The sequence below is a fragment of the Panulirus ornatus genome, chromosome 63, assembly GCF_036320965.1.
Source record: "Panulirus ornatus isolate Po-2019 chromosome 63, ASM3632096v1, whole genome shotgun sequence".
In the NCBI taxonomy this organism is placed as follows: domain Eukaryota; kingdom Metazoa; phylum Arthropoda; class Malacostraca; order Decapoda; family Palinuridae; genus Panulirus; species Panulirus ornatus.
In genome coordinates, this window is record NC_092286.1 from 3767836 (window position 1) to 3792340 (window position 24505).

The 24505-nt window shown below is 36.6% G+C and overlaps 1 protein-coding gene across 3 annotated transcripts in view; it reads right to left on the bottom strand.

Moving 5' to 3' along the window:
• Positions 1-24505, bottom strand: part of LOC139745970 (ATP-dependent RNA helicase DDX42) — a 37937-nt gene that overhangs the window by 13043 nt on the left and 389 nt on the right. For all 3 annotated transcript variants that reach the window (XM_071656709.1, XM_071656710.1, XM_071656711.1), the window contains exons 2-9: positions 21075-21271; positions 15993-16128; positions 10838-10965; positions 5849-6062; positions 3722-4063; positions 2297-2488; positions 1954-2112; positions 36-384 (exon numbers count right to left, since the gene is read on the bottom strand). In XM_071656709.1, the coding sequence (XP_071512810.1) occupies positions 36-384; positions 1954-2112; positions 2297-2488; positions 3722-4063; positions 5849-6062; positions 10838-10965; positions 15993-16128; positions 21075-21268 (1714 nt within the window). In that variant the 5' untranslated portion in view covers positions 21269-21271. The remainder of the gene's footprint in view (positions 1-35; positions 385-1953; positions 2113-2296; positions 2489-3721; positions 4064-5848; positions 6063-10837; positions 10966-15992; positions 16129-21074; positions 21272-24505) is intronic.

Here is a 24505-nt window from a genome sequence, read left to right on the forward strand (position 1 = left end):
ACCCCACAAGTCATAAAATGAACTGAATTACTCACCTGTACGACCAATTCGGTGTGTGTGAGTGTCTATATCTCTGGCTACATCATAGTTGATAACCGTTCTGATGTGGGGGATGTCTAAACCTCGAGCAGCTACATCAGTAGCAACTAAAATTGGTTTATCCTTTTTTTTAAATGCTGTTATAACTTCATTTCGCTCAAACTGACTCATGTCTCCATGTAGTAACAAAGCTTCAAATTCTTTGGTTACTAAGTTTTTGCTAATATCCTCAGCATTAGCTTTCTTGGTGACAAATATCAGCACACTTCCAGAGGACATGAATTCTACAAGGTGTTGAACAAGCCACATCCACTTTTGATTCACCGAACTCATTAGTTGTATAATCTGAGGAAAAAAGTTTTAATCAGAATTATTACATGCCATCTTTACACTCAAAGTGTGAAGGCAGTATACATAAAGAACTAAAGTGCTGAAAGCCATTGCCTACACTTAAAACTAATTGCTTATCACTTCACTTTTGTTAAATGACTACTAGAAAAGAGGGAAGATGGGGTGCTCTTTAGAGATACCTCATTATCTTGATAAACCATATGCATCTTTTTGAGCATTAAGTGAGAGAAAACGTGTGCAAATGCATGTGAAGGTGACACAACAGTGAAAAAAAATCCACAAACATTTTATATGTTGGTCTGCCTATTACATGTGAACCTGGAAGACTATCTTCCCCTATGATAGATAATTCAATAAAACAATATAGCAATACCTTACCAAGTACTGGCAAAGGGAAAAGTAAAGTAGCAAATCAATGACAGAAAAGATGAGGCACAGTTAAGTAAGGCTAAAATTTCTGTACATTATACATGACAGCTAGAGAGGGGATGTGTGCATATGAGGCTGCTGTTTATTTGTTCCTGATGCTACCTCACTAAGGTAGTTAAACTATTATGCACTAAAAAAGTAACAGGAAATAATGAAACACAAAAACTGTGAATTTAGCTGTCCTATGGATAGTTCTAAAAGTAATATCGTGTTAATCATTTTGTTTCTAATATGCAATTTAAGCCTTGAAATGACCACAGCTTAGTACATGATACCTATAAGAAACTATTACAAATTACAAAAATCTTTTACAATAAAATGTTCACATTCAAAATAAAGACAATCAATACTAAAAGTCTCATACTGATACGGCAACAATAGTTATAAAAAGAAAAAATGTACATTCCAAATATATCACATAAATTCTTTACTTATCCACAGGGGGGTGCATTAAGTGCATACACCCTCTTAGTTCAATCACATATCCTCAAATCATGGCTAAAGCTCTGGAGTGAACATTAACTAATATCATTAGTCCGCTCCCAGGGTAATGGGTTGGGTCACATACAAAAAGCCACCAGACATCACTCAAACACATTTTTCACCTATGACCAGTGAGTTAAAGTGAAATGTGGGCATCTAAACTTATAAAAAAGCTTACATTTTCACTTTATGCACTAAGATAAGTCATCAAGTGAAACCAACAGTTCTATGTACACCAATTCCATACAGTATTCCTGACCATTCCTCTATCATTTTCATAAGAAATACCCCTAGCCCTAATCAATGCTCTTTTTACATCTCCCAATCTCTTCAGTGATCTACAAACTCCTCACTGTACCCTCTAATGCACTGCTATATATCTTCTTGACCAACCAGTCATTCCTCACATGTTCTGTATGGCTATACTATCCTAGAAGGCATTCATCCATGCAACAAGTCACAAACTCAACTATCCCATATGGCATAGCCAGAAAAAAGAACAAGCTTTCTCTCCTTAAGTTAGACTAATGCATTACCTTATAGGGGAACTTGAAGATATCTTGCAGTACTATTATCATAAAGAACAAATTCCTTACATCACACGATAAAATACAGCGTAATGCATAGGAGTAAAAAGTTCTTGCTTTTTACCTGAGTAACATCTTGGTTTGCCTCTCCTAGCTCTCCCTGCACCACACGTACAGGATCAGTTAGAACATCCCGAGCCAGCCGCTCAACTTTTCTCTTGAATGTGGCTGAGAAGAGCAAGGTCTGACGATCAGGTCGTACATGGTCACAAATAGACCTCACCTAAAATTGATGAACAAAGATATATGGAATCATGAGATTGCTCAACAAATATTTGGTCAACAAAAGAAGAATAGGGTATCCTAGGATTTTCACTCACAAAAGTTTAAGTAAAAACAGGAATGGATAAGTATATATTTCTGAGTAAAATAAAAATCCTAAAAAATAGAAAAAACCATTGACTTACTTGTGGCTCAAAACCCATGTCAAACATACGATCAGCCTCATCAAGGACTAGGAAGGTCACACGTTGGAGATTAGTGGCTTTCATCTTGATCATGTCAATCATCCGACCTGGTGTAGCTACAACAATTTCTGCACCAGCTTCAAGTGCTTTACTTTGTTCCCATTTACTGCCACCACCATAAGCACAAACAACCTGTTGGCCAAACACATCAATGTTCTTAATGGAATGCAAAATATACATCCACCAAGATATTAATAAGACAATGCACTGTTCTTAAATGGCATAACTACGTTAATTCTGCTTTCCATGCAATTATGTAAGGGTCTAATTTACCAAGTAAAGCATTATCACTCATTATTATCAGATAATTTCATGAACCCCTTCTCCAGCAATTTCTGCAACTTCAAGATGACCTACAATCAGTAACAGGGAAATGATGTATCCTTTGGAGTGCAAATCTCTGAGGAGACTGTGCTCTACTGGTACAACTTCATCAAAGGTACATTTTCATTTGCAGAATAACCATGAGTAGACAAAGTCCAATAACAAGCATATTCTGGTGATCATCATTAACATTATCATTATTTTTTCTTTTCTATTTCTTTCATACTTGTCGGCTGTTTCCCATGTCAGCAAGGTATCAACAGAAACAGATGAAGAAAAAGGCCTCATTCACTCACACCTATTCTCTAGCTGTCTTGTGTTATGCATCAAAACCACAGCCCCCTATCCACAAACAGGCTTCACCGACCTTTCCATGGTTTTCCCTGGTGCAGTCCACTGATAGCATGTTGTCTCATGTATACCATCTTTCTAATTCAATCTATCTTGTTCATGCCTTTCACCTGCCTGCATGTTCAGGCCCCAAGCATTAAAAATCTTTTTCCCTCCATCCTTCCATCTCCATTTTAGCCTCACCCTTCTCCATATCCCATCCACTTCTGACACATATATCTTCTTTGTCATCCTCTACTCACTCACTCTCTCCATATGTCTAAACCATATCAGAATACCCCTTTTCAGCTCTCTTAACCAAACTCCTCTTATTACCACACCTCTGTCTCTCGTCCTATCATAACTTATTCAGTTACTTAATTTCCAACACATTCACCCTCTTCCATACATTCCATCTATTCCCCATGCCTCACATCCATACAACATCATTAGGACTGCTTAATCTTCAAACTTACCCATTTTCACCCTCCTAGATAGTGACCTTTCTTTCCACAATGTCCCCAGAACCTTTCTCCTATACCCGAACTAAAAAAAAATGATGCTCTTCACCTACAAAGGATTCATTAATTCTAATAATGTGATATGTTAACTAAGGGTGGTCCAAGAATACTCTGGAAATTTCTTATATATAAATTAAGAAAATATAATGCAAAAATTGAAGCTAAAGCAAAGACATATTTTATAACTGACCTGTATATTATAAACCTTGCCAAATCTACGGGCTTCTGTATAGATCTGCTGGGCCAGCTCACGGGTAGGTGCCAAGATGAGACCAATTGGCCCTTCACTTGGGGATAATTCTCTTTGGTCCATAATATGAACCAGCATCGGCCAGATGAATGCTGCTGTCTTACCGCTGCCAGTCTTAGCAATGCCAATGGCATCCCGTCCACTGAGAGCAATTGGAACTGCTTGCGATTGAATAGGAGTAGGTTGTGTGTACTCTGATTTACGAATGGCCTTCATTAGGGCTTCATCAAAACCAAAGTGACCAAAACTTGTCACTGGTTTGGGAGCATCAAAACCTGTAACCTGGAACAAAACATTTAAGACTTTTACTGGACTAATATTTCATGTTGACTATACATTCTAAATGCATATCCCTAAAATACAGATGGGTACTCATACATACCCTCCTCAACTTACTGTCTCTGTACATTTCTGCACATCTTTCTAATATAACACCTGTCATATGTATGTACTGTTATCCTTTAATATTTTCATCTTTACACTGGTCTTCTGTAAGTATTCTGAACCATTTCATTTGCATTTTACTCTATAGATCATTATGACCGCATTTCTTGTTTCAACATATTCCATTCCACCAAATGCTTCACAATAAAACAACCACTTTCACATTCCCATATCTTATTCCTCATAACTCACTACATCAGGTCACATATAAAATTAATGGCTAAATATAAAAGTAATCCTTCTTAAACCATGAGTGCTATTAGAATAAGGCACACTGTACCACTGAACCTACAGATAAAATCTCATTAATCCCAATCTATCATTTAAGCCAACGTTCTTTTACTATCCTGGGTATCAGGGAGTGAGAATAGTTCCCATGCATCTCCTGAATGTTGTATGATGGAACCAACAGGTTGAAAGCAAGGAACTTGAAACTCCCCTCATTGTACTGTCACTTTCTATAAACTTGTAAGAAAGCAGCTGACCTGAACACAAAATTCCACTGCACCAAGTACCTGGTTCTGACAGAGAAAAGACTTGGTCTACTCAATGCAAATGGCATAAAACCACTTCATTAGATAATTCTGCTTGAGTAATAAAATTCTAAGCTATAAAAACTGAACAAGAGATCGTTTCAAAGCTCAAACTTAATTCCTACAGGTCACAAATCATGAACTATCCTGTCAAGTGAGTTTACTGGAGTTGCAATTCCTACTGATTACAAGTCATGAACTACCCTCAAGCCAAGTGAGTTAATTGTTGTTTTGCAGACTTCTCTAAAGTGATACCTAATACTGTAACATGCAGATTTCACCATTTCTAATAAGAATTTAACAGAGAAGGTAATTCACTGGGCACAATCAATACTTCTTCCCAAGCCATCTTATCATACTGACCATAAGCAATCTATCTCATGTAACCAGAGTGAAGACTCTCTGACATTTATTGTTCTTGCCATGGGCAGACTGTGGCTTGGAGATAAGGATTTTAATGTGTTTCATCTGTACAATGGTAAGGAATGGTTGGCCCACAAAAAACACATGTTGTAGAGTGGCAATGCAACATCAAAAAGAAGAAAATGAAGAATTTCCTGGGCCTTTTACTATCACATATCACATTATTAACATATGTAATCATCTAACCAAACAACCAGCTAAAAAATAAAACAGTAATATGATGTAACCTTGTGTTATAGCTACTTCTTAGGCATGCGCTCCTCTCTTTGACAGAGTTTTTCAATATTTCTAACAGCTTTTTCTCCCACAATATACATCCTTAACATATTCCACAATACTTGATTAGCAATCAACACTATCAGAAGCTATTTCATGACAATGTATTCCATTTAATCCTTCATGTTCATCTCTGATCTCACTACATAATAATGATGCACTTCTGTAGATTAGAAAAAAAGAATCCTTCCAAAAATGGATTCTGACAAAAATAAGCTACTTCTTGTTGAACTGGCCAACTGTATTACTTTAAGGTTGGATCAGCTCAGTGGAACTTAAACTAAAAAAAATATATGCTTATAGTGATAAAAAAAATACAACCACAGCTTAATAACCACTAATAACACAGAATAATAATAATCAAATGGAAAAAAACCTAACCAATGAATACCTTAATCCCTAACTTGACTCTCAGATCTTGGACCTGAGAAGGCGTAAGTGCAGCAATATCCTCGTGCTCTTGGTAGAAGTTTTTGGTAAAATCTGAATATTCGATTGTACTGTGCTCAATAGGTGGCAGAGGATCTATATATTTGGGCTTCTTAGGGGCAATAGGATTTCCATCTTCATCATATTCTATCTCATCTTCACTATCCTCTTGTTGCCTGTCAAACATTTTACACTTTAAATGTTATTCATAAATAATAAACTTAAAGATGAAATAATGTTAAGATGATGTGGGCAAGCACACCAACTGGAAGAAGCAAACAGAGACTATACGTGTTTTTCTATTCAAGTTTAGAAGCTTATATAAGGTTAACTATAGATGTGATAAAGTGAAAAACTGCTGAGGTTACTTAAGTGTACATGGGAGCAAATGAAGACAGGGAGAAAAACAAAAAGCGGAGATTAAGTGAAAATCAGATGAGAGACCAGTATTACAGTTACTGAAATTGAAATGGAGAGGCAATGTAGGGTTTCAAGGAGATTCTGCATTAGGCCACCATAAAATACACCACTAGATGCTAAGACTAGATACTAACAGACCCATGACATTATCTAATGATATGAGACAAAGATGATGAATCACTGATGACCTCTATCAACCACTTCAGCATCTCTGATATGTTAAAAATCATGTTAAATAATTATTAGCGGTGCATCTCAAATTCCTTTATCAACCACACATTCATAACAGCCCATTATCAGAAAATAAATCTTACTCTCTCAGAATTGTCTAAGAGAATCTATCTATTCATATATTACCAACTCTATTCCCAATTCCATGGCATGAATCAGATACACACAGCATCTCATATTTCTCAAAGACATCCTCAGTCCATATCCTATGTGTTACAGTGGGAAGTGAACCTTACACTCTTAAACAAATGCTTCTTACCTTCTCACTTTACATACTCGGCTCATTCATCAGATCCAACCTATGTCCCCATAAATATCATTTCTACATCTGAGCCTCATAAAGTCTTATGGCATACTCATCTTAAACATTTCTAGCACCTAATCAATACTTTCACTGTATCTGTCCATTTCTATCAAGGGTGAGTTCTCCTTGTATTTTTAACTACAGGTTGTACTTCTCTAATCCGGTGCTATGAGGTCCAGCAACTCCCATGATCTGGCATGTTTTGAATCTGCTGCCATTACTTATTAGTTTGTGGATCTGCCACCATGGCGGCACTGTTAGCAGCGCTATGGCACCAAAATCTGTTTACACTGTAGCCGAACTAATTAACAGTCCTGTTAATTTCTTTTATTCAGCTGTATTTTAGCCCTTCAAGATGTCATCCAAGAGACCAAGAGGTGCAAAAAATTATGCTAAGTGCTAATAAACATAAGCATAAATCATCATCTATGCTTGAAAAGGTGGAGTTACTGAAAAAATTAGATAAAGGAAAGATAAAGACTTTGTGTGATTATCATGAGATCGGATCATCATCTGTGTATGACTTAGGGGTCAATTTCTGTTTTCCAGCATTTTCTGTGGTCCAGCAATGGCCAGGTCCCAAGAATGCTGGATTAAAGAGGTGTAACCTGTATAATACATATGGTAGAGTGTCAAAAACCTGTGTCTACATCTGTAAACTCTCCAAATCCATAGTCCAGTGCAATCAAGATTACCACCAACCTATTCATTAAATGTTTATTACATATTCATATATATATTACAATGATTTTTAGAACCTTCAGTAGGTATACAAAACACTCTGTTATGATTACAAGCTGAAATCACAGTAGGAAGCCCATGTACATTAAGGCACTTCTGAAATCCATAAAAATCCGAAATTAATATATAGTTTGGTCTCAAGGTTTACAGATTTCTGGCTTTTACTAGCCACTCTTTCCCTCTTCCCATAACCTTTCTAACTTTAAATTCAGACATCAAACATTCGCACAGCCCCAATCAATTTCTACATTCTTTTCATCTGAGTTTTTTCCTTTCAAATGGAATGGTATACAAATGGGGCATGTTTTTGCCTGTGTCATCTCATTCACTATAAAAATGAAATCTTGACCAAAGTGTCATCTAAATATTTAAAATAACCAAATAACCATGTCATCAAAAAAATTTATCCAGGTACCTTCCAAATGACTTCTTTACAACACATACCCTCACATTTTCATTCTATGTATATTCTATATTCATTTACAACTATACAATGCAACTTATTCATCTCCAGCACACTTTTTTTCACCAAAGATATCCTTCATAATTCATAATTCTAAGACACTTCCTTCTTCATGCAGGCTTCTTGCATACTCATCAACATACTTTTTCCATTCACAGCTTTAAATATACCTTGAGTTCTTCCTTGCATGACTTTAATTTCATTATCAGCTTTCTCACAATTATCTTTCGTGAATGCAGACATAACTCTCATCCATAAGTTTCAGTTCTGCACTATTCAAACTGACAATGCATTGTGACATCCCTTCTCTTGTCAAAAACTAAAATTTTAATCTTCCTTGCACTCAGTCTCCTCATCCTCATCCTACATACATAGTGGTCTCTCATCAACTCCCCTGATTCAGCTTACAGCACAGTATCATCTTCACATAACAGCCATTGTAGTTGATTGGCAGTTGCTGCCCAGGGAGGTATATTACCGCTACTACCTGCTTGGATATTGGGAGGCTTAGTGATGGCTGCGTAGTAAAACAGCACTTCCATGGTTGTCAAGTTTCACTCCTCAGGCCTAGGTGGCTTCTTTTGTCTTTTCTTTCTGCCATACCCACACATGGACTGCTGGCATTCTGTACACAAACATATAATCTCTCCTAATCACACATAACACCTGACAGCACTAACTCACACAACTCATTCTTCGTAATTCTTGATTTTCCTGAAGTGAGTGCTATGCATTAGGCCTGTCCTTGGCAAAATGGTAGGAACAATACATAGAAGTAGTAGGTTGAAACATTATACAGGAGCATTAGGTTGAAGTATTAGGTAGGAACATCAAGTGGGAGCATTAGTAAAATCAGTAGGATGGAAGGCAGGAATGTTAGGTAGACATAGTCAGTAGGAACATTTGGCACAAGCCTCTGAAAACACTGAGCTAGAGATGATTTCTGCCTGTGACATGTTAAGGATGAAGTACTAAAGGTGGAGAAGCACCAATGGAGTTCACCTGTTATGTTGACTCTTTTGCCATGGCCACCCTCTTTATGGAGTTCCCAAGAGGCATCAGGGATATAGACAGAAAATAAGTGGTAATATTCATTTTGATTCATCACAGTTTAGCAGAAAAGTGCACCTAACTGATTTTATGGATGGTCTAATCTAACCACTTTTCACAAAATTCTTCCACCTCTGTCCTTTCTTATCATGTTATAGTTTTCTCTTGCTCTCATTTGTATTTCAAATTTTGAGTGGTGGTTGGGGCCCTGTCTGCATATTCTCCAAGGAATATTGCTAAACTCTTTTGCTTTTTGAAATCTTTTATAGAACAAGCTCTGTGTGTGTGTGTGTGTGTGTGTGTGTGTGTGTGTGTGTGTGTGTGTGTGTGTGTGTGTGTTATGGGGAGAGAGATTATATTCATGTTGCCCCAGTGCCCTGTATGTGTGATAATTATTTGTGTTACTGGGAGAGTTCTATGCTGCTGTTGCTCCATCTCTTAATGTTGTATATATCTACGTTGTTTCATACAACGTAGATATATACATTGAGAGATGTGTGGTAATAAAAAGAGTGTGGTTGAGAGAGCAGAAGAGGGTGTTTTGAAATGGTTTGGTCACATGGAGAGAAGGAGTGAGGTAAGATTGACAAAGAGGATATATGTGTCGGAGGTGGAGGGAACAAGGAGAAGTGGAAGACCAAATAAGAGGTGGAAAGATGAAGTGAAAAAAATTTTGAGTGATCGGTGCCTGAACATGCAGAAGGGTGAAAGGCGTGCAAGGAATAGGGTGAATTGGAACAATGTGGTATACCAGGGTCGATGTGCTGTCAATGGATTGAACCAGGGCATGTGAAGCGTCTGGGGTAAACCATGGAAAGTTTTGTGGGGCCTGGATGTGGAAAGGTAGCTGTGGTTGAACCAGGGCATGTGAAGTGTCTGGGGTAAACCATGGAAAGTTTTGTGGGGCCTCGATGTGGAAAGGGAGCTGTGGTTTTGGTGCATTATACAAGACAGCTAGAGACTTAGTGTGAACGAATTTGGCCTTTGTTGTCTTTTCCTAGCGCTACCTCGTGCACATGTGGGGGGAGGGGGTTGTCATTTCATGTGTGGTGGGGTGGCGACAGGAATGAATAAGGGCAGACAGTATGAATTATATACATGTGTATATACGTATATGTCTGTGTGTCTATATATATGTATACGTTGAGATGTATAGGGATGTATATGTGCATGTAAGGACAAGTATGTATATACATGTGTATGTGGGTGGGTTGGGCCATTCTTTCGTCTGTTTCCTTGTGCTACCTTGCTAACGCGGGAGACAGCAACAAAGTACAAGAAAATAAAAATAAATCTACATTGTATATACTATCATGTACACACAAACACACACCACCACCACCATGTAGTAGAGATATGGTAAAATACTGTATATACAGTGTTAAGGGTTAAGAGATGGGGCATTATAAGTGTAAAACTCCCTCCCTGCAACATAGAAATAGTAATCACAAGCTCATACACATAGTAGCCAAGCCTGGAACCCACCACCCTTTGACAGCAAAAGTACTTCATTACGTCTCTTTCAACAAGTTTTTTGTTAGGAGAATGAGAATCATTATGCTGAGAATAAGGAAATCCAAGTACAGTCATTATATCAGGTCCAATAATGTTTTTTATACCAAGAGATGCAGAATCCTCTCTAACAACTGTGTTGTAATGAGCACACTTTCCTGCTATATAGTGGAGAAACGAATAGGATATAGGTTAACTTAACATATTAAAGAAACAATCATATTCCTTACTTTCCAGCATTGGGGTTTTCTTGTATGTATCTATAGTAGGACTCTTCATCATCTTCCTCATCTATGTCATCACGGACACCTTTCATTTCCTTTTTATCATTTGCACCTTTAACTTTTGTTCTCTTTACCTGAAAAGATCCAAATTATACCTCGTAATCTAATTATAGTAAGAACATTTTTCTCATTATCACAGCTAGGAAGCACATGCAGAATCATCCACAAATACTTCATTCACTGTACATAATAATTTGTACTGGTTAAAACAACACTCAAATTCTTCCTAAAATTCCTAATATCAGTTTGCCTTTCACATATGTAAGGCAGTTACTGTCAGCATGTTTTCATAAAGTGAGTATAAAGAACAATGAAACACCCTAAGCAAGTAAATTAAATCTGGTTGATAAAATGAAGAGCTGTTGCTTCCCAACTTCCCTCTGTGTTTCTAAACTTAGAAACTTCTTATAACAACACTGCTAATTATAAGATATGAAAATAATCTAAATCAAATTCTATTCATAGTTAAAATTTAATCATAAAGCAACTTGAGAGCAAATTAAATATAATGTAGAAAAAGGCATTACAGATGATTCAAAAGATTATCAATTTCTATATACAAAATGAAAAGAGGTAGCGATTAGTTATCCACCCCATATGAATGTTACCTGTTACCACCCCACCCCAAATGAATGTTACCTGTTACCAGTCAGTCTAGCAGCATCCTTAAATAAGAGAGGGAATAAGATATCTCTAAGGGTCAAAGCAGCAATGAAAAAAAAATCTGAATATGTTTTTAAAAAGCAGCAAATTACAGGAGATGAGAATATTACCCATAACTTGATACATGGCCTTCCACAGCTCAACCTTCCCTGGCAGTCAATATCTGCTAGTCAACTTATTCACAAAGCTGGATTAAGTATAATCACTCACAACAAGCACATACACTCCCCTTAATCTGTCCAAGTGCCATGTTAAACTATATTCAAAGTTATATGCAGTGCCTTCCTTATAACATGTTTTGATGTTCCATGTCTGGAGATGTTTCCTCCTAACTTGTTCTACCCCTTTTAATTTCATTCCCATTCATAGAAAGGGGTCACCTGTGCACAGCATTACATGTGAGACATACATATTCTTAAATTATCTACAGGTGAAGTTAACTATCCTCCATGATACTCACATGACTTCAAAATCATTCACTCTACTAACTGAGCTGTCAGATAAAATAAATCCTTTCTCCTTCCCAAAAAAACTGCTTGCACTGAGCAAAACCAAAAGCTGTTCATCAAATATATTTAGAAGTACCCTTGATTCTTAGCAGCTCTTGCTCTACATCCTCCTAATATCTTTCAAAGCTTACCACTTCCTTTCATACCCTCACCTACACAATGATAAATATTCTTCACCAGCATCTCATATGCTTTGCACTCTACCATGCCACACCATCTTGATAAGCTTTTGTCCATCCACCCTTCTAATGACAGTCGCACTAAATGCCTTCCTAAGATAATAATTCTTTCCTCTCTTCATCTATATTGCTTTCCATTTTTCCATTGTCTATCCCTCAGAATAAAAACCCAAGCACTTTCACAATTTTTAGCACTCCATTCATAATATTATCATTATAAAACTCAATCTTAATAAACATAAAAACCTTTCTACAAGTACACCACCGGTTTTCCAGCACTCTTGGTTCCAGAGCCTTGCTGGATTAACCATTTTGCAGAACCAAATGTGGGAACATAATAATAATTCATCAACATACCTCTAACCCACTAATTATACATCTCCCATGTGTATAAAGTATACCATGGACTGCTAGAAAATTGAATCAAACAAATATTAAATGTTTAAGCACCCTAAGATGGTAATTCTGTCCTTAGATTGTTTGAATCCTGTGGGGTCTTCTTCATCTGTTGTTAGGGTTTTTCAAGGTGTGTATCGCCAGAATAATGCACCAACTCAGGGCTGACGTGCTTGTCAGCTACAAGTTTTGCAAATTCGTCCACATACTCGGCATCTCATTCGTGGTTTGTAGGCCACTTTTCTCCGCACACTTTATTCATGGAAATTCCATGACACTTCCTGAATCTTTGAAGCCATCCGTCACTACAGTCACGCTCATGTTGTAATTTAATTTCTTTATGGAACAACTTAGTCAGGTCCATTATCATGCTGCCTGACAAGTCCACTCCTTCACTTCGACACTGTCAAAACCATTCTATCATCACTCGATCATGCTCAGTACTCTTACCATCTTTCATAGTTTTTCTAATCATTTACTTCTTGAATCGTTGTCTGCATAGAATTTCAATATTTTCTCCCTTTGCTCCTTTATATCATAAACAGTTGATGAACTAATATTACAGATGCCACACAGCTAACGCACCGAAACACCACGGTCCATTTTTTCAACAGTTCTACTTTATCTTGGATTGATATGGACAGGTGTTTATGTTTGACACCAAGACTGACACTCTCATATGTCTTGGAAGCCATACCTAGGGTTAGATTTAAGCAAAATAAGCTGAGAATCTCACAGAATTGCAGTATCACCTCCAACAAGTGTGGTGTAGAGAATGTAAATACACACGCCCTACACACAATGCCATCTGTGGCCGCCCAGTAAACTAGTCTAGTGGCTGGGGTAATTTCAAGTTCCCTCAAGTAATTTTGTCCAGACTAACGGAGGTGCAGAACCATCAGTTGCCGGAAATTCGGAGGTGTACCTGTATTATATAGTTACTCTTAACATCCTCCCTTAAAAAATAACTCCCCTTTCTATCCAACTTTCCATGTCAATAATTCAAAAAAGTAGCAACATCCAATCAAAACAACTATAAACGCTTCCCTTTCTTTCCCATCATGGTCGAGATACAACCTACAGTCACATATCCAAACCATCACCTGAATCAAAGTCACAACCATAAAAATTTAACACTATAGGGTACTTTAACAAAAATCCTAATACCAACCTGTAGATCATTTTATACTATTCATACCACCATTCACTCTAACACAAGCATCACTTTCACTTTACAAACTCTTAACAACATTCTGCAGCTTTCCATGTATCACAAGCATCAAAACAACTCCAAGTAATTTTCTATTCACTGTGCCACAAAGTTTTTAAAATAAGTGCCATACCTGTACACTTTTCCTCTCCTTCACAACCTTGATTCATGGGCTAAAATAAGATCTGTACTATTGCATTTCATCTTCATCTTCCTTGTTCCTCATCTAAAAAAGGTCTAGTAATCTTTTCTAAAAAATCAAGAAACCAACCACATTATGTATATCCTACTAACTATGCTGAGAAGGTTCATCCCGCTCTGTGTTTTTACAATAGCATTTTCTCCCTTTATATACTGGGACAAATGCAGCCTTCATCCAATTCCATACAAAACCACTTATCCATGTTGTCATTTTTTCAAATTCATTCAACTGCTATTTCATCACCACTTTTAAACAATTCATTACCCAACCACACCTTGTATCTTTCCTCATTTTAATTGTAATAATCATCACTTTAATCTCAATGTATGGAATAACTCTAATCACACTGAAACATTACCTACATCTATAATAACTTTAACTAACTTCAGTTCTTATCAAAGCACTCCTTAAGTCTCTCATAAGCATGTCTTTCCTTTAACATAAGAAGTTTATATCAACTTTATCACCGTTGATCACTGTTTCCCACTTCAGCAAGGTAGCGCCAGGAGACAGACAAAGAATGGCCCATCTACTCACATGCACATATATATACATAAACACCCATATACATACATATACATATCAACACATACATATATGCACATATATTCATACTTGCTTGCCATCAGTCAATTCCCGATGCTACCCCGCCCCACAGGAAACAGAATTGCTATCCCTTGCTTCAGCAAGGTAGCATCAGGAAAACAGACAAAAATGGCCACATTCGTTCACACTCAGTCTCTAGCTATCATGTGTAATGCACCGAAACCACAGCTCCCTTTCCACATCCAGGCCCCACAGACCTTTCCATGGTTTACCCCAGACGTTTCACATGCCCTGGTTCAGTCCACTGACAGCAAATCCACCCTGTTATACCACACTGTTCCAATTCACTCTATTCCTTGGATGCCTCTCCTCCTCCTGCATGTTCAGGCTCTAATTACTCAAAATCTTTTTCACTCCATCCTTCCACTTCCAATTTGGTCTCCCATTTCTCCTTATTCCTCCACCTATGACATATATATCTTCTTTGTCAACCTTTCCACACTCATTCTCTCCATATGTTCAAACCATTTCAACACATCCTCTTCTGATCTCTCAACCACACTTTTTATCACCACAAGTCTCTCTTATCCTTTCATTACTTAATCAAATCACCTCAAACCACATATTTTCCTCAAACATTTCATCTCCCAACACATCCACTCTCCTCCATACAACCCTATCTATAGCCCATGCCTCGCAACCATATAATATTGTTGGAACTACTATTCCTTCAAACATACTCATTTTTGCTCTTAGAGATAATGTCCTCTCTTTTCACACATTCTACATATTTGGTCATACTTGACTACTATTTGCTGCACTAGTGAAATAACACCAGGATTGAACAAAGAAAGAATTAATCATATATGAATAAACAAATATATAACTTCTTATATGCATATCTATGAGAAATTGGAGGAAGTGAAGTGTTTCAGATATCTTGGAATGGGCTTAGCAGCGAATGAAACCATGGAACCATAGAAGTGGAAGTGAGTCATAGGGTTGGGGAGGGGACAAAGGTTCAATGGGAGCGATGAAAAATGTGTGGAAAGAGAGAAGCTTATCTCAGAGAGCAAAAATGGGTATGTTTTAAGGAATAGTAGTTGCAACAATATTATATGGTTGCAAGGCGTGGGCATTTATGTACATATGTGTGCATATGAGTGGATGGGCCATTTTTCATCTGTTTCCTGGTGCTGCCTTGCTGATGCAGGAAATGGCAATTAAGTAGAATAATAATAATAAAAAAATATATATGAAACATCCTTACATGCTATGATGAGCAAGGCAAGTTTCACTTGTTCATATAGCTCAATGGCAGCAGGATCACTATGTCAGTGGATTCAAGTGCATCTCCCCTTGCAACTTACTAAAGGAAAAAAAATAAATACTGCACCTCCTGTTCAATGCCTGCCATAAAGGCATCCAATGGATCCTCATCAGAGTCTGAGGTATCCTTTCTCTGTGGCCCAGGGCTGCCTGGGGCAGGTTGATATGCTCCATCAAAGCTTTCATCTTCATCATCAAAATACCTGTCAATTTTAGGATATCAGTAGCTCTGAAGATGTTGCTGGAAATAAAATTTTAATCATAATTGCCAAAATGTAATGTCTGAAGGATGAAAAACCATTTCTCTACTAAAGAAAAACTCCTATGATCATCTGAAAAGAGCACTTGTTTAGTGGGGGATTACACCATTTTACCCCTAAAATGAGATGTATCCATGAGGCATCAACCCTTTAACCATCATGACATATGTGAGTCCTGCAGATACTCATTTATACGACTCATTGACCATTAAGCAAACCCTCTGACCAGATGAAGTCAAGGCACTGAGGTGAGGTGGCATGGAGTGACCTCTCACCTTTATTCATTCATTGACAGTTGGTGACTATGCCTTGGGCCTGTTACTAACTGGATTTTTTTGTGTTTGCTTGTTTTTTAAAGGAAAGAGGGGAAGGACGCTCCTGGAGTTTGGCCCTAGCAGAGATCAAAACAGTGAATAAAAGCATTTGTCAAATACCAAAGATCCTTTCTGTTAACCTTAATAAATAAGAGTTTCCTTAAAAATGCCAAATTAGAAGCCATTATCCTTATATTATGGGCTTTGGAAGACAGCTCTGGCTGCAAAAGAAGAACAAACTTACTGATCTAACAAGAATGTGCCTTATCAATAAAGGCTTAAAGGAGCCTGAAAAAACAAATAAAAGTTCAATGTGCTTGTTCATGTTGTAAATTTGTAATACCATACATACTATTACCATATTTTTTTTTCATAATTCTCTTCAGTAAGTTTTTACCTGACACATAAACTAATATCTAATCAGATAATCATAAACATAACAAGGAAAACCAGAACAAACATAAAATAACCTTGCACTAACTGTCTCTTTTGCTGCCATGGTTTGAGAGGCCCATGCAGTTAAAGGAATGGGATTCCTTAACTTTGCTAAATATTTCAGCTCTTAATGTACATATTCACACTGAAGAACAACCTGACCAAGTATCTCAAAGAAGTTCCTCAGTCGTTGAGAGCCAAAACTTATAAATCTACGACAGTAATCACACTGGGTGACAGCATAAAACATGTCCAAGAAGAATATGACAGTGAAAAGTTAGGGAACTAGACTCAGTGCTGGGACCCTTTGTTCATGTGTAGACTCCACAGATAGTTCATAAATGCCTGGAGTTCATCCTTTCTATACCCAGTGACTAAAAATCTGTAAAACCTATGATCAGATTTTTCTCAGAAAAATCTAGAATGAATGGTCAAATAATATATAATATCAATAAAGAGACATTTTTATGAACATCAAAAGCAGTTAAAACAAGAGTTAAGGAAGTTTTACAAACACAAGATGAGTTGACTAAAGTCAAAACTGGAATCTTGCATTAAAAACAATCCTTTTTAACTAGCTTTTTACCCGCTTTTTTTGTTATGGCCTCTGGTTTCTCTGATGTTGCATCTCTTGAAAATCTGTTCCATCTTCTATTGATAAAATGGTTCTCTCAGATGTCAGGCATCTTCCAAGAAAAAGATTAATTTTTTTTTCTTGCAACTTGTTTCAAGTCAAAATATTCTGCATCTAGGAATCCAGAATTGAAGTGACACTTGCCATTATGTATCCTTCAAATAAAGACAATCTGGTTAAACATTTTCTTACAGAATATTGCTGACATTTTCAATGTCATCAGTTGAATATTCATTCTTACAACTGCTAGTTTAATGTAAAAGACTGAAAAACACTCTACCATCAAGACAAAATCTTGTCGCTACCAGGTACTGTCTTGGGGTACACTAACTCCCAAGATAAAACAAACAACTCAGTTCATGTTGTAAAAAAAAAAGCCAACGATACCCTTACAACCTTCTGTAGGCCAAAAGTGAAAGTAATGACACCACAAACCGATTAGTAAATCCTATAAACAAGCATCTGCTGGCCTTGAAAGTTTTATATTGATCAATAAAGATGAATCCTCATTGACAAAGCTCATTTATTGGGGGTAAAATAGTATCTTAACCCTACAATGGGCAACTGCTCCCTCACATGTTCACATATCTCTATCTGTGGGTGAAAAATGGTAATGACATTCTATAAACTGTTTCACTGTACATATCAAGTCCCAATTACCCCTTAATGCAATATCAGTAGTCTAAAAATAATCTTGAGGGAAAAAAAGCAATCTCAGCAAGACTCATAAAAATTCAACAGGATATAGCATAGCCTGTGATCATACTCTAGTTTGAGATCCATGTGCAAGTAGCTTTATTAAATTTGGTTTAAGTCCAAAACAATTATATATTGGTACTTTACAGGAAGAGCAAAAATGGGTATGTTTGAAGAAACAGTGGTTCCAACAATGTTATATGGTAGCGAGGCATGGGCTATAGATAGGGTTGTGCAGATGAGGGTGGATGTGTTGGAACTGGAACATTTGAGGACAATATGTGGCGTGAGGTGGTTTGATCAAGTAAGTAATGAAAGGGTAAGAGGAATGTGTGGTAATAAAAAAAAGTGTGGTTGAGAGAGCAGAAGAAGGTGTGTTGAAATGGTTTGGACACATGAGAGAATGAGTGAGGAAAGATTGACAAAGAGGATAAATGTCAGAGGTGGAGGGAACAAGGAGAAGCAGGAGACCAATTTGGAGGTGGAAGGATGGAGTGAAAAAGATTTTGAGCGACCGGGGCCTGAACATACAGGAGGATGAAAGGCGTGCAAGGAATAGAGTGAATTGGGACAATGTGGTATACCAGGGTCGACATGCTGTCAATGGATTGAACCAGAGCATGTGAAGTGTCTGGGATAAACCATGGAAAGGTCTTTGGGGCCAGGATGTGGAAAGGGAGTTGTGGTTTCAGTGCATCATACATGACAGCTAGAGACTGAGTGTGAACGAATGTGTTTTTTTGTCTTTTCCTGGCACTACCTCACTGGGGAGGGGGGGATTGCTGTTTCCTGTGTGGCAGGGTGGTGACTGGAATGGATGCAAGCAGGAAGTATGAATATGTACATGTGTACATATGTATATGTATGAGTATGTATATGTATGTATACGTTGAAATCTACATGTAGGTATATGTGCGTGTATGGGCGTTTATGTATATACATGTGCATATGAGGGGTTAGGCCATTCTTCATCTGTTTCCTTGCACTATCTCACTGAACTGGGAAACCGATTAAGTATAATAAAAAATAATAACTTTAAAGGAAGATATATACCTGTGCAAAACTGTGTTAGTTTTTGTCCAATTTTGGCACTATTATTAAGTTTGTTCTATGTCACCTATGTCATATTTACATTCATACTGTATATGTACCTCAAATTAGAGTATGACCATGAAACATGTTGCATACTCTATCATCAACCTTGAAGAAAGACATAGTAATCTTACCAAATTTGGTTAAGTTCAACACATTTTTATAAAGGTAAGTGTGAGAAATATGTTAAGGAATGAGACAATTCAGCTCTATCTTATAAATACATTTCATATACAAATTCATGAATGAATAACATGCATAATGTCATTTAATCAAAATCCAATCAAACTTTTTAAACCTAGCCAACAAATTAAAGTATGGAACATATAAATGGATTTACTTATAAATGTGTGATGTACTAGTTCTAGCTCCATACATCAGCTATGGGTAAATACATGAGGAAACTAACAAAATCAACTGAAAATATAGTATAATCAAGTAAATCATGGAATTTATAACTTTTGATCAGTCCATAACAATAGAATATGTATGACATACACAGACTCCATGCAACTTCAAATTGTTTTAACTCTCACATGTGCAAGTGCTAATAGGGCTTTCTCCTGAGGCAAGAAAATGTAAGCCATCATGGGTGACAGGATTTCCTGGGAGCACTGTAATCCATGTCACAGAGGTATAACATCAGAGAGACTTCTAAGATGATGTACAACCAGGAAAGAGAAGAGAATTGGAAAAAAGGATGAATGAAGAAGATAAGGTTTTATGAAGGAAATTATTGTCAAATCAAAAGATGGATTAACAGAAAAAAAAACAGACATGTAAAAAGAATTCTGAAATGCAATTGGGAAGTTACAAAGGAAAACCAAAGGTTAAGGATGAAGAGAGGAGTTTCCAAAAAACGAATCTGCACAATTAACTATATCAAGTAATGTGTGGAGAAGGTTCTGCATGTGTTACCCTGCCATTCATTGATAAAGACATTCAAGATACTTAAAAACAAATTTTCATATCTTTCAACTAATCTATAAACTTGTTGTATCAAAGTCTGTGGAGAGGCAAAGTTGATTTTACTATGAAGGAATTTTCTAATGTTTATGTTTTAAAGTATTATGTTTATGTATGAAATACCCCAAGAGACTGATGAACTTTCTACTCAAAAAGTAAAAGAACTGGTCAGCTATAAGACTAAAGAAATTTCTAGTCAACACTGTACCCACTCATCCACAAAGGAACTCTAAATCAGCAGAACTGAATATACTGCACTCTAACGTTTTAATTTCATTCACTCATAAATACAAATTCTACATTCACGTAAGTTTTGAGTTTGAGCAATGTTCAAAATCACATCTGAGGTAAGGAAAACCACACTCTTAATAAATTGTCTTTTACATAAGTAACCAGATAAGATGCCTATCCTAAAACAGCCCTATCAGTTTCACTTTAAAATCATGCATCTTGATTAAAATGCCTTAAACTGAGGTTCATACTCCCACACAGACTAAAGCCTTTACATAAATTCAGTAAGTCTGCCCTAATCATTTTTGTCAATTCCCATTATGAGAGTGTACTAGTTTAGTGCCTAAATCAAAGAGTATATGAATGAAAGAAAACACAGTATAAAGACAATGTATCAAATGCAAAGTAGTCACATATATGCATATCAAGATAATTACATAACCTATTCAATGTACAATATAGAAAAAATATAGCACTTTTGATTCACTTATCATGAAGCAAAACTCAATTCAAAGACTCACTCATCCTCATCCCTAGGTCTCTTGCGTGGCTGACCATATCCACAAGTTCCAGATATTGCATTCTGGCTAATGGCCGTCATTGTATGGTAACCATGCTTGCTTAGGGTAGCATTGGGTGGGGGTGGAATTGCCTCTTGTTTCTTTGCAAATGAGAAGCCTCCAAAACCGAACCCTCGGCCTCTGTTGTAGCTCATGGTCTGAATTGCCCAAGAGAAATCATTAAGAACTAGCCAAAGTACCCGGCTTTGCCCGGGCTGAGATCAATAATCAAATTTTTCCTAAACCTATCTTCGACATTTCTCTATTTAATAAAATACCTTTTTTCACAAAATTGAAAAAAAAAATCACAATCAGATGACCACCCCTGAGGTTTCCTTAGTGTGAATGCACAGTTCCAAATTTCTGGCTGTCATCACCATGGGATTATGGCACTGATAAATACACACACATTTATACAGGCTACTTCACTAGTACAGAAATAAAAGCCTCTCTGTCTGAGCTAATCAGTTTGGTATCAAACAATGCAATGAACCTCCTAAATTCATTTACTATACATGCACTCATTCTAAAGGCTTACTATTCAGTCAGTGAAATGAACTGAATGAACATGGCAAAAAAAAAAGAGAAAGACTAGCTTTTCTGTAGTAAATAGCACTTTTCCATGAAAAGGGTTGGTCTCAAATATAACTGATGATATGAGATACCAAAAAAACTTCTTCCCATATCGATACTGTACAACAAACCACTTTGATTCTTGTTTCAGACATCACTGATTCTGTGTTGCATCACTGATTTTGTGTTTATCTTAAAAACTTCATCTTAGATAAGTAGTTATAAGAAGTAACTTTTGTTTTTGAAGTAATATCAAATCAGTCTTTTAAATACCACAAAACAGATGATGCTAGCCCTGCCTTTCAAATCTTTTTTTGTAAGTACAGTACTTGTAAGTCTCTATAATGCCCTGCCTCCTTTCAAGTCATTTACTTGTTAATTGTATTTCTAAAATTCAAAAGTAAATTTTTCATGTGTAAAACTGAGCTACTATGAGCACATCAAATAACATTTTCAATGGTGCCTGTGGTTATATTCCTGCAAATCTAGAACAAATTACAGTCAAGCTCACTTTAGCTACACCACAGAAATAGCTTCACAATATGAGTGAATTTGTTTTGCATTGATAACATAGTGTAAGAATATCAAAGTAAGACATAAGGAACGTGATCTGACGCAGTTTTCTTATTTTATAATTTACACTCCTTAGTGTCTACCAAACTTTTCATTTCCCTTTCAAGTTGTTTTAAAAAGTATTTAACCTTAAACTTTCAAAGACATTCATATGACAATGAAAAAAATTAAAACAGAAGTACATTAAATCCATTACTTTCATTGTAATAAGGTGCACAAGTTTTGTAGAAATTTCAGAACATAGCAACATAGCAAAAATGGGTATGTTTGAAGGAATGGTGGTTCCAACAATGTTATATGGTTGCAAAGCATGGGCTACAGATAAGGTTGCATGGGGAAGAGTGGATGTGTTGGAACTGAAACATTTGAGGAAAATATGTGGTGTGAAGAGGTTTGACTGAGTAAGTAATGAAAGGGTAAGAGAGATGTGTGGTAATAAAAAGTGTGGTTGAGAGAGCAGAAGAGGGTGTATCGAAATGGTTTAGTCACATTGAAAGAATGAGTGAGGAAAGATTGACAAAGAGGATATATATGTATCTGAAGTGGAGGGAAAGAGAAGTGGGAGACCAAACTGAAGGTGGAAGGATGGAGTGAAAAAGATTTTGAGCAATCGGAGCCTGAACATACAGGAGGGTGAAAGGTGTGCAAGGAATAGAGTGAATTGGAATGATGTGGTATACCGGGGTCGATGTGCTGTCAATGGACTGAACCAGGTCATGTGAAGTGTCTGGGGTAAACCATGGGAAGTTTTGTGGGGCCTGGATGTGGAAAGGGAGCTATGGTTTTGGTGCATTACACATGACAGCTAGAGACTGAGTGTGAACGAATGTGGCCTTTGTTGTCTTTCCCTAGCGCTACCACGTGCATGAGCATGAGAATAGATGGGTACCATTTAAAGTGTGGCAGGGTGGCAACTGGAATGGATGAAGGCAGCAAGTATGAATATGTACATGTGTATAAATGTATATGTCTGTGTATGTATATGTTGAAATGTATAGGTATGTATGTGTGCCAATGACACTCATTAATGTCTATTTCATAACTGCAAAACAATAAAGGTCTGTAAAATGAATCATGTTATACATTTTCTCCCCACACCCCTACTTTAAATGTAAAAACAGTAAATAAGTCATTCACATAGTTTTTGTGTTGTTAGCAATTAAAACAGTGGTACCATTGATTAAATTCCTAGACACAATACTCCAACTCCTGCTCTCCTTCTGATTATATTACCAACACACTGCACTTCCATTGCATTGTAAAATTAAATCAAGTACATTTTAAAGCTAAATTTGTGGTGCAGCTTAACTCAATATTTAGCACAAACAATCACCCAATTGCTATAAAATCTTATTATAGGAATACCTCAGAAATAACTTACGATTTAAGAGAAACTTTTCAGTGAACTTTGTACACTTCAAAGAAGCGATTTAGATTGGCACTACACGTTTGACTGCATCACTTTACAGCTTACAATAACAAAAAACTCCATGAAGCGATAGCTATGAAGATCAAAGACTTTCTAGTATCAATTAATGAAAAAGTAAGTTAAACTGTAAAAATCAACAGTATGCATGAAAACTACACCTAACATCACCTGAAAACTGATAGTTGTACTAATTTCCAAAGTAAGACACATCCATGATTTAAGCATCATAACTGTGAACACGTAAACAAACATAAGGTACTCAGGTGTTAGCGGCGGCACTCCCTAGCAATCAGTCTTACCATACAGACCCCAAAAGAACCAAACATTAAGAAAAGTGTGGAACCAACACAAATGTTAGCTACTTATGGGAGGTACAGTTAAGTTTCCATTAATTCTGTTGATTTCAACCATTAATTCACCTACCTTCCCCTAATATCAATAATAATACTCAATATCATTTGTACATTATTGAAAAATAAGAAAAAGCTCTAAATCACACAGAACTGATCTATATCACTTTTAATAATTGTAAAAAGTCCATTCTTATGCATCTTTCCAGAACCCATTTGTTATTTCTGAAGACCCCTAAGATAAAATTTTACTCTAAACTTTAAATACATTTATATACACAACAAAGTTTAAATGTGGCAAAAGAAGCTGACAATATTAACTATTGACAATGCATACTGGCTTGTTTGTGAAAGCTTATTACAGAAACCATGTTACCCAAAAATAATAAAAACTTTGCTATGTAATATATGAAAAGCCTATACACAAAATAATAAACACTATTTTACCTAAAAAACACCTATAAACA